Source organism: Mercenaria mercenaria, chromosome 10 (genome assembly GCF_021730395.1).
Source record: "Mercenaria mercenaria strain notata chromosome 10, MADL_Memer_1, whole genome shotgun sequence".
Classification (NCBI taxonomy): domain Eukaryota; kingdom Metazoa; phylum Mollusca; class Bivalvia; order Venerida; family Veneridae; genus Mercenaria; species Mercenaria mercenaria.
Window position 1 is genome coordinate 50,209,493 of NC_069370.1, and position 11,621 is coordinate 50,221,113.

The 11,621-nt window shown below is 35.1% G+C and overlaps 1 protein-coding gene and 1 long non-coding RNA gene across 2 annotated transcripts; both read right to left on the reverse strand.

The window, feature by feature from the left end:
• Window positions 1-1,044: 1,044 nt before the first annotated feature.
• LOC128546413 (chitotriosidase-1-like) lies at window positions 1,045-8,902 on the reverse strand. Its single transcript, XM_053516909.1, is given in 8 exon segments — window positions 1,045-1,194; window positions 1,721-1,834; window positions 6,040-6,192; window positions 6,673-6,775; window positions 7,342-7,466; window positions 8,366-8,470; window positions 8,797-8,866; window positions 8,868-8,902. Coding segments are annotated over 8 exon segments (840 nt in total). The 5' UTR covers window positions 8,888-8,902.
• On the reverse strand, window positions 1,816-5,017 carry LOC128559926 (uncharacterized). Its single transcript, XR_008372771.1, has 3 exons — window positions 4,642-5,017; window positions 3,029-3,170; window positions 1,816-2,094 (listed from the first exon to the last, which is right to left on the reverse strand). It is a non-coding gene; the product is annotated as an uncharacterized LOC128559926 (long non-coding RNA).
• Window positions 8,903-11,621: the final 2,719 nt, after the last annotated feature.

An 11,621-nucleotide genomic window follows, 5' to 3' on the forward strand; every position in this document is an offset into this window, starting at 1 on the left:
CGCGCCATTTTAATCACCACCACCGCAAGAAAGGCAGCTGGTGCGCATACTATACTACTCGTATCAGTTGATATTTTCATAACCGGTTAGTTTCTGTATTATAAAGTTAAACCTCTCGAAATCTGCGTAAAATTTTATAGAGCGAATATTAACATAACCATACGGATATCTACATTATCATGAATCGCAGATTAATCTTGAGAAAATCGTTTGCGGTAACTGTGTGCATAACTATTAACAATAAATACATTATTCCACAGGTATTAACCCTCGACGCAGGTTTTCAGAGAAAAACTTTTGAAAGATTTTCATGCGGATCATTTTGTTCGGCGGTCTTCAAGTGAGAAGCTTACTGAAATGAAGGTTGTAAACAGGCCATAGCCGGAAACGGGCGAGTTAGAAGATTTCACTATGTATAGTTTCTTGGATCCCAAAAAGCAGTTTGAAACATCGTTAAAGAAATTTGCAGAAAATGCCACAAAAAATTTGGGAACGTAGTCACGACAAATGAAAAGTTTAAGACATATGAATACAACAACTGCATGATGACAAGCGACAAGTCTTACCTTAAAACGGCCGATGCTCTTTTGTTTATAATATGCAACAAAGGTATGGGATCTAAACCACCAACTGACAAGAAGAACAGAAATCCCAAACAGGCATGGATATGGAAGTGCGGCGAAACGCCAAAACGGTCAATAGATCATTGGTACAGTGATTATAAATCAGCTGCATGGTAAGGTAACCCGGCGACACTACATAGTTAAAAAAACTTAAAACATAGAGTTAAGCTCAAAGTGGAATTTAAATGTGAATAACTGCAAAAGGTCGCGTAATTTCTCAAATTTCTATTTATCAAGTATAAAAAGACAATTTTAGATTCTAACCTAAGTAACATTGACATATCTGATATCATATAAAACATTTACCTACCATTCTTACAGATTGGAAACGTCACCACAAACAAATATGCCGTGGGTACACGATTTTTGTATCAAATTTTATTTATCTCTACTAGAAAACAAAATACACAAATTCATTTCATCATCCAACGACTTGGTATCCTTCAATGAGACCTTTCTTCAGTGCATGCATCAGTGGGAATTTACCGTCTCCACACGCCCCTGTGGTATCATCTAAATTCAACGCCCATACCATGGCACCAGCTAGACCATTGTCTCGGATGTATTGTGCCTACAAGATATTTGAACCGATTCAATGTAACGAGTTTCAGACAGAAGAAATTCGAAAATATTACTGAATGAGCCAACTGGATTTAAAATTCGATTGAAGCATAAATTGTGTTATAGATTTTCGTAATGATAATCTTTAACACTAATTCATATCTATCATCGGGTAAAATAATTTAACACATAGAACAGACGAATTCACATGAAAACGATCGATTTATCGAGATTCGACCAGAAATAATATTTTCCCAAAATCTAGTGTAGAAATGAAAAAAAAGTATTTAGAGATTTAGATGACCACGTTTACAAAGGCTCTGCACTCAGAATCTATATACGATGTCATGAAAACAAAATGTGCATAAAATGACTGTTTATGATTTTTTTATTCCTATGCTAACATTTACAGTAGCAAAACAATAACAGTTAAATGTAATTGTTATCAGCGGTTGATCCATACGGCGGCGATATAACATAAAGTGTTGTCACTTTTTCGAAAATGCAAAGATAACTGTAAATTATAAATACCTCACCTTTTCCATTATGCTTTGTGCATCATCGTATCCCACCCATTGATCGTCATATACAAAGTACGGAACCCTTTCTCTGTCAAGTCTTACATGTATGGTGTCGGCCCGGTACAATTTCTCCTTCTTTGCTGTATAGTAAAACAAGCACTTTTGGACATGGATTGTGAATTTCACAACAAAATTGCAGCATTGACAGCTCTGTATTTCTGAAGAGTAATACTATCCCAGTCAATATATCACAGAAAAACACCACCATCAACGATGAACGTTTTTGCTACACATCAAAGTATCTAGTCCATGTTTAAATTTCCCACTGACATCTGTCATGGCCACCAGTCTGGTGTAGTTTTTTAATCCTTCCGCACAGAAATGTAATCCTGAAAAACACACATAAAACAACTGTTAAAGACATCAGAAATGACAAAAAATGTACACAGTATCAATAAATACATTTGGAATATAACATGTCAAAGTACGGATAGCGTTTAAACTGGGAACTTCAAAATTTCAAAGAAACTACTTTCTAGGATACAACGACCCGGAAGTACTCTATACCGGGTGACACCTAAATCTTATCAAATTTTAATTTAGCCAAATTTTTCCCATAAAATCTTGTAACTTAGGGTTTTGCGAGAAAAGTAACACAAGACATTGTCATCGCAAAGAAAATTTTGTCCCGCAGAAACATTTCAAACATTAGACCGTCTTTGCGGAGAAATTGGCTCGGAAACCGGAATTTTGAAGAAAAAAGGCACATTACAAAATTTGCCTTCCTTCTGAAAATTTCAATCAGATTTTCATGAAATCAACTGTGACATCACTAGTTAATGCTTATAGTATGTTTTATGTAACTTTAAGCTTATTTATTTTGAAAAATGATGTATCAAAATGAGTATTTACTTTAAAAATATGCAATTTTTAGTAAAAAAAAAATGCATAATTTACCCACTACAATTGCAGAAAAATGAAACTTTTAATGATTGAAAGACCAAAACCCACAAGCAAAGATCAATATGTGATTATATTTATGACAATTACTGGAAGTAAAACAGATCAATACATCACAGCCTATCTTAAAACGAATTATTTCTTCGGCTAAGCCGAACAATGCCTGAAACGCCAAATGCAAAGCCAATCCGCGCCATCTTGGAAGCAGGCAAGTGCGGAAGGTCAAGAACTCCAACTGGAGCCAGACACAGCTCAGGGTACCCCTGAAACTGTCAAACAGTTACTGACATTTTAGGCTACAGTTCTGACTAAAGACATTAGGACCAGAGGGCAATGCACCGGTGGAACATGTAAATCGCTTACCGAAAACTAGCCGTCATTCTGCGGTGTTACACTGGGAATCACAGCTTCTGCCCGCTCGACTTAATAGGTTGGTCTGGTTTATGGGTAGCTGCTGACTGGTTGTACGATTCTAAATTTCCTTCTGACATATGGAATTCATCGCCTGCAAATGACAAAAGAAAGATTGTGAACCGGTGTAGGCCTTTCTTGAGAAACAGCTGAGTGTGTGTGTATAGTTCTAAGTGTGATCAGGAACACCTATAGAAAAAAGTGACATAATATTCACAGATTGGTACCATCTATCATTTCTTTATCATTCTGATATCAACTGGTTCAGGAACTTTACAGGAAGTCTGTCATTAAAAACACTGCAACTGAATACTTTTCTACATATATGTTAGCTGAAACAGTGAAAAGAATATTAAAAAACTATTACCAGACAACCTCTTCAGCACAGACAACAAAGTATCTGAAATGCACATTTAAAAGAATTGAAACACATAAATGCTATGAAAAAAAACATACAGAAAAACATGAATAAAAGTCCCAACAGGAAAAGTCCTATCTAAAGAATGAAGTAGAATGAATCGAGCAAAACTGAAATACAAATACCGTCAAGTTGTGTTTCCAGTCGGTACCAGGACAAATACATATTAAGGAACTGCACGAGGCCGACCCAGGAAATCAGCCCCGTTAAATATTTTCTTAGTAACACAGACCTGCGTTGAAAACCTGAAAAGCAAATCAGAATAGAAGCATCCATTCCAGCAGAATGTATCTGACGACGGCCTGATTCGGGCTGAAGCTGAAAGCTCGGAATATGTTCTAAACTGAAAAAACAAATGAATAAAATAAAATAATATACAAACAACAACAACAACAACTATTTTATCACACTGAAGCAACCTCCATGTAATTCCCTGTGTAATACAACCAATGTCCTGTCAGAGTAAAGAAAACTTGTTATACATTAATAATGCCGACAAATGCACTCGGCACACCGGTAAGCAATGTCCTTCAATGCCAAAATGCCGGTAGCACATCGGATTTGACTGAAATGAGAAAAATAATTATTTCGTGTAATATTAGTTATGCGTCTCATACGCAAGGGAACGAACATTCACGCAATTTCTTTATATCATATATGAGACGCCTGCTGACTGGCTTTAACATCAGTGTAATAACACTGTGACCGGTTCGAGATCCAGGCCCGATAAGCAATCAGTCTCTCCGACTCCTGTTACGAAACCGACTATAGCCTCATTTATAAACCCATCCGGTCCAAAATGTACAGCTTCCACACATACGACACTGTTCATCCATGGTCTACTGCGGCACTATGTAACATGTTCACATATATATACTTATAAATTCTTCGGAAAAGAGACGCTATGCGAAATAGAAATTTTTTTTAAAAAATTTAAGAAATTTAAATTTATATTTTTTCTTAAAATTAAAGTGTAAAACTATATGTCTTCTTTTTATATAGCCTTTTTAAAGCTTCCTGCTTGTTCAGTGTCTTTGCACTATAGTAGAAGACTGACAAATCAAGAGGAGACAACTATTACTCAAATTTCAAAGAAAATTCAACTACTGAATTTTTAAAATTTGAATAAAATTAAAATTTCACAAACCTTGGAAATATCCTTTTAGCCACTGATTTGTATTGTTATCAGCTACTAGTGTGTGAAGTTTCATGACTGTAAACCCTATGGTTGCTGAGATATTCCACATTCTGAATTTGCCATATAGGTGTCGGCCCGGTACAATTTCTCCTTCTTTGCTGTATAGTAAAACAAGCACTTTTGGACATGGATTGTGAATTTCACAACAAAATTGCAGCATTGACAGCTCTGTATTTCTGAAGAGTAATACTATCCCAGTCAATATATCACAGAAAAACACCACCATCAACGATGAACGTTTTTGCTACACATCAAAGTATCTAGTCCATGTTTAAATTTCCCACTGACATCTGTCATGGCCACCAGTCTGGTGTAGTTTTTTAATCCTTCCGCACAGAAATGTAATCCTGAAAAACACACATAAAACAACTGTTAAAGACATCAGAAATGACAAAAAATGTACACAGTATCAATAAATACATTTGGAATATAACATGTCAAAGTAGGGATAGCGTTAAACTGGGAACTTCAAAATTTCAGAGAACTACTTTCTAGGATACAACGACCCGGAAGTACTTCTATACCGGGGTGACACCGTATGGTATCGTTTCTGGTCAATGTCTGGCATATCTGTTTATAAACACACATATACATGTACATTTAATCACGTATAAAGACAATGCATGTACGTAAACTGAAAGTGAAGTCGGAGTGTCTTTTTTCTCAATGCACAGCCAGGATTTAAATGTAAATATCTTCTTTTTGTTGAAACATATTTTATTGCTCATTCAATAGTTACAAGAATATATAACAATTATACAAACACAAATAAATAAGCAAACGGGTCGAGCCACAAGTTCTTACATCAGATGACGGCCCTCCCCAAATATCTTCGAAAATATAGTTCTGTCTATTCAGCTTGACGCTCTCAATACTAGAAGCAAGAAGGTCTTTTTCGTGTAACAAGAAGGTCTTTTCATGTAACGGGGCGCCTGTTACAATGGTTGTCTTGATCACACATACAACTGAATAAGTAGGAGTGACCGCTGGTATATGCTAAACTTACATTGTCTATGTCTGTCCTAACACAAATACCTGTACGTGTATTTCGTCTAGAAAGTCGGGAATCTTTCAGAATCAGCATGCTTAACATATCTTGACAAAAGAAAGTCATTACGTTTAGAAATAACTAACATATTCTCCATCAGAAATGGCGCGATTGAAGAAAGATCTTTGAAAAAGTCTAACCATTGAAAATGCATTTCAAATACTCTTCCTTTTATCTGCATGTCTTCCAACATCAAAAGTAGATGTTCCGTTATAAAACTATTAAAACGTCGCCGAGAATGGCTTTTCGCTGGAAAAAGAAATTCGGATAATGTATTTAGTTCTTTACCACTTTACCTAAAAATAGGGCATGGTTCCTCCGGCGGTACTGTTATCGCCCATACCAGCTTGTTGTTTGTCAGCTAGGGTAAAGCTTTTCCCATAGAAGGGTACACCGATTACAAGTTTGTTTTTTGGAGTGCCCTCAGAAATCCAGTATTGGACAAAGCGGTCCTAAACGATTTATTTAAATTAAATATTTCAGAACTGTCACGAGTAACTTTGGATTAAGGACTATTAAAGTAGAAAAAAGACAGATTGCTAAAAATAGAACTTACAGTGACGAGATATGAAAACGCAACAAACATATGCCTGAATATATTTTTACTACAAAAAGCATCACCTTGAAATGCTCAACACATACACTGCCCATTGTGTTCAAATTTCATCAGCACAACAGGCCGTAACATTAATAAAATGAGTATAGAGTATCTAGATGTGTATGTGTTGAACATTTCAAGGTGATGCTTTTTGTAGTAAAAATATATTCAGGCATATGTTTGTTGCGTTTTCATATCTCGTCAGTGTACAAACAAAATAATTGTATGTTTAAAAATCATATACTTAAATAAAGATATGAAATAAACATCGATCTAAAAATCCTTCATTTAAAAAGGTTAAAAAATAATGAAAAGAACAATACAAAAAACCGACTATACTGAAATCGTTGTCACTGTACAGAGCACTGTGAACATTGACCGTATCCTCCCATTGTCCGTGAAAATCATACATCACCAAGTTGATAAAGTCCAAATATCTAAACACAAATCAACAGAAATCTTTATTTAGACATTACGATCCTTCTGGTGTGATTTTGAAACAACTGGCCGACTATTATTGATAGCTTTTTATTCGGTATAAAACACGACCAGTTAGATAATAATCATCAAACTCTAACTTTATGTCAAATGTTGACTGACAATACAAGCGGTATTTTAATTGCGAAATGCGGGACAAAAATGCCAAAATGTTTATTGTTTTGTGCTCATTCAAACACAGAGCTGGAAATGCATCTTTTAAATAGTCATTTGCTTTCGTTACATGACTTTGTCTCTGTTAAAACACTTTTCCAAACATTTTAGAGGAAACAGTTTTGGTCCCATGCTCCCATACCCTGTAGAACACGTGAATGCTTCAAAACAGACTGGCAGAAATTTCATGATAAATATCCTGCATTTTGCATAAGTAAATTGACATTTAGCATTAAGTATTTGGCATGTAGCATTTAGCAAAAAGCATCGGGCACCGGCATTCTATAGAGAAGTTCTAAACTAACAGGTTCTGATATTCGTGTATATATCTAAATAATTATTCCCCACTTACCTAGAAAGTTCCTGAACATTATATGATTTTCTCACTCTGAATTCTGACGTTCCAACAGCCGCCGTCAGAAGAAGGCGTGGTTTACCTCCCGTGTGCGCTTCATGTACAAATGCATTATACACAATCTAGTTTTTGATAAAAGAAAACGGTATACAAGTATTATCTACGGCAAAATACTTGATGTTACATTTTACATTGAAATAAGAATTTGTAAGAAAATGTTATACGTGACTTGCAATTTAATTCAACTGGTCTTAGCCCAAACACAATTTTCCCTGAAGCAACCGTCTCTATGTTTCTTTATACTAGTAAACTGATGTGTGAAAGAAAAAGACTCATTTGAAGATACGCAAGATTTCTGTCCCTTTTCAATTCTTTTTCAAATTCATGTTCGCATCATTCATTTAGGAAAGTAGAAAGTGGATTTTGTGGTCGAGTTCTCAAATCATTTGAAACCCCGACGCCTAAATTGTTATAGACCTCAGCCTCATCAATGACGTTTTTTTTTTCTCAAGAAAGGAAACATTTCGTTTGAGGAACAGCTTGACTGTCGTTGAGTCTAACAAGATGCCCTCCATCCCTGAAATCTTAGTTGGAGGGACGTCTTGTGATCTTCGTAACTTAGACATGGTCATTATATAGAAGGCTGGCGATGCGCCATACCTCTTCATGTCAAAATGCGTGCTGGTTAAAGTCAAATGTTAAGTGCAAAATGACGCTAAAAACAACAACTAGGAATAGGCAATTAAAATTTCACTCGTGACATATGACAATCGGCATTTCAATTTTGTTTATGCGTGATATTTTTCCACAGATTATATTATGATAGCTGTGCGTCCTCTGTCTTGGGAACAAGGTACTAGTATACTGTAATTTATAACAATAACATTTATAACTTTTTTTGTATTTAGCATTACGCATTAGGCGTATTCCATGAGTAAATTCGTAGTTTGCAAGTAGTGGAGCGCCTCGAATTCCATAGATATCAATCAATCTTTAACATGCATTTACTATAAAAGTTTACCTTTAACAATGTAATAAAGTTAGCTTTATCCTCCGGTCCACTGCCCCGAGCCGCTGGATATTCCCAGTCAATGTCTAAACCGTCAAAATCGTAGGTTCTTAAATACTGAAATTTTAGAAAAATGCACAAGTTTGTGGTCGGAAAGCTTAACAAAGAAAATGACATGTAGCCACAGCACGTTTCTTTTTCACAATTTTAAGGTTCTGTAAAATCATTAATATTCGTGTGTGGGGGGTGGGGGGGGGGGGGGGCTAATATTCGTGGGTTTCGCAGTTGTAATATTTGAGTCTACGAATTATGATCCAACGATAAAGCCGTTTTGTGGAAACCACGAAATCTCATGCCTATGAAATTAAATAATTTCACAGTATACATTTACCAAATTAAGATTTAACAATATTTTAAATGCTACGAATCATAAAACACTCTACCTTGATGGCGTTTGACGCAAATTCCCTCATGTTACTTTCTGATGACACCAGCTCTATGAATAATTTACTGCCATCCGCCTAAAGACAACATTGTCTTTAGTTTGGCATTCTGAGATTTTAAATTTGTAAATCGTGGGTACATGCAGAAAAAAACATAATGTAATTAGTTGCATATTTTGTTATCATATTTCAAACATTTTGGATAGCGTGGGAAGGATAAAAGTCCCTGACAAGTACTTTTTTTTATAAATATCCTCTGTTATGAAAATGCTGTCAAAATAATCTTTACTTTCTCTCACACCGATACAGTTATAGGTCATGGCTTGTCATGGTGGTGAAAGACCCCATTATTTCAGGCAAGGGCAACACCTGGGTAGAATCACCAACCCTCCGTAAGCTGGCTTGACTGTTTTAAAGTCCATTCGATTCTTATATCATATTCAAATGAGATAAGGCTAATATTTAAATTTCATAATTTTCATGAAATATTTCTTTCAGCGTTTTAAATGGCCTACATGTGAGGCCAATAAAGGGAGGCAATTCGATATTTAAGAAAATCGGTCTCATCTTTGGTCTACTTCTGAAATGAGACATCCTAAATCCTAAGCAAGAAATCATAATAAATGAGACGTACAATGGGTGTTACTGGTATGCTCGATATGTGCAGCAAATTTCAAAGATCGGCAATGTGAACTTTTAGCGGATAAGGAATAAGGTCACTTACCACAGCTCAATAACAAGCCTAAAAGGGCGGTCAGCAATGGTCCGTATAAGGACATTTTTACCTGCAAAATCGTGATAAAAAGACCTTTTCACAATTGCTTTTATTTGAGTGTCATTTAAATTAAACAGGAGAAAATACGCTATATCATCTGATATACAAAAAATATGTTTGTATGAAGCAGCCCCAAAAAACATGAATTCGTGTTTTTTTGTTTTTTTTTGTTGTTGTTGTTGTTTTTGTTTTTTTTTTTTGGTTGTTTTTTTGCACTCATCTCAAAGTCACAAATGATACATCCTTAAACAATATAACAATTAAGTGGCCAGGGTCCAGATGTTAAACCAAAATTGGCTGAGACAGCAATACTGAGAAACAAATTACCGAGAGTAGCGAGGTACCAGATCCTTTATATATAGACCCAGATGTGATGCCAAAAAGAAATGAATATCTTGTTTTTAAAAAAGGCATTAAATGTATTTGAACATAAAGTAAAGTTGAAACGAATCCGTAAAAAGTAAAATACAATTACATACACTTACCCAGAAGACGTGACTTTATGTAGTGACTTGTACGCCCCACTTTGCCACCTATTAAATATTTACGTTAGTCTACAAAGCTTATCATCAGAGAACTCCAACATCTGTTAATGGACATCGCTATTTCTAAAAGTATACGAAACTGGTGATACTCAACGTATTTTATGTAAAACCAATTTTAAACACAACGTGTGACCACGTTGCGACAAACAATACTTTGTTTATTTTGCAACATCTCTAGTTAATATTAAGGTAATAAAACTATATAATATAAAATCAGACTTTATAGCGTTTTTGTATATTCCTAAAATAATTACTTAATACAATATGCATTACCTTTGAAAGTTCATAGATGTTTCTCTGGTAAGGCCGGCTTAATTATATATGACACCACTGGAAACTTGGTTTGCTCGGAATCCGGAGTCAAGATCGAACTGCCGATGACTCGAACAAATTTTCATTGGCCCGGCGAGTTTGGGACAACGAAGTTTGACTGTACATGTACTTGATATTTTCTGATTTATTCTCTACGTCTATTGTAAGCCAGTTAACAAACACATGCAAAATTGAAAATACTAAAGTAATTTGTAGTTACTTTTCATAAGCCTTTTTGGGATAGTTTTATCATAATTTAGATACTGAATTGATGTTATGTGAATATGTTTATATATTTTTACTATGTATGGACTGGGTGGTAAGGATATATTATACTTATATAGTACGTATTCATCAACGCTGAAAGCTTAATAACGAAAATTTTCAATTTCCAATATCTTTGCCTATAGCAAATGTACACTAGTGACATTTTTCAGTAGCGGTGCGGCGTAAATCAGTCTTCCAAAGTTTCGTAACAATCTATGCTTATTTAATAACGACAGAGTTAAAGGTAAATCTAACCTTGTAAAGTCTAAATTTCAGACTTGAAACGTTGGTGAATGTGGGCCAAGGTATGGAGGAGACAGTGTAGTATTTTTCATGCTCTATTGTTTATGTAATTTACTGCAATGCCCATATGGACAGTACAGTCAAGTACAGGACAGAACAAGCCAACACAACAGGGTTGGCGACTACCCGCCCAGGGTGGGTAAACCCACCTGGGAAAATCCGGGTTTTCCCGGTTTGGGAATACTCCTAAAAATGAACAAGGTGGGCAATAAGAAGTTTTTCTATTTTTTTTACCGAAACAATTGAGTTTCTATGTTACAAAATGTGAGCTAATTCTAACATTAAGTTTTACTTACTTTGAAACCATTAGTGAAGTGATAGGTAGCTGACAGAACAGTTTTATTAACAAAATTATGGTTTATTTACACAACAAAATATTTTTATGTGAAAGTAAACACCCTTCAACATTTATAGTTACAAATACATGAATTTATAAATGACACAGTGTTACTTTGTGTATATAATCTACACACAGTCAGTGATCACATATTGAATGATCTCTCTAGGTCACAACTAGATTTTTGATAGTTTACCAGTCTAGTTCTTCTTTATCACATTGAAGCAAATGTAATTTAAAGTCGGTGCCTATATGAACAGAGAAGAATGGCTATGTATAGCCATTT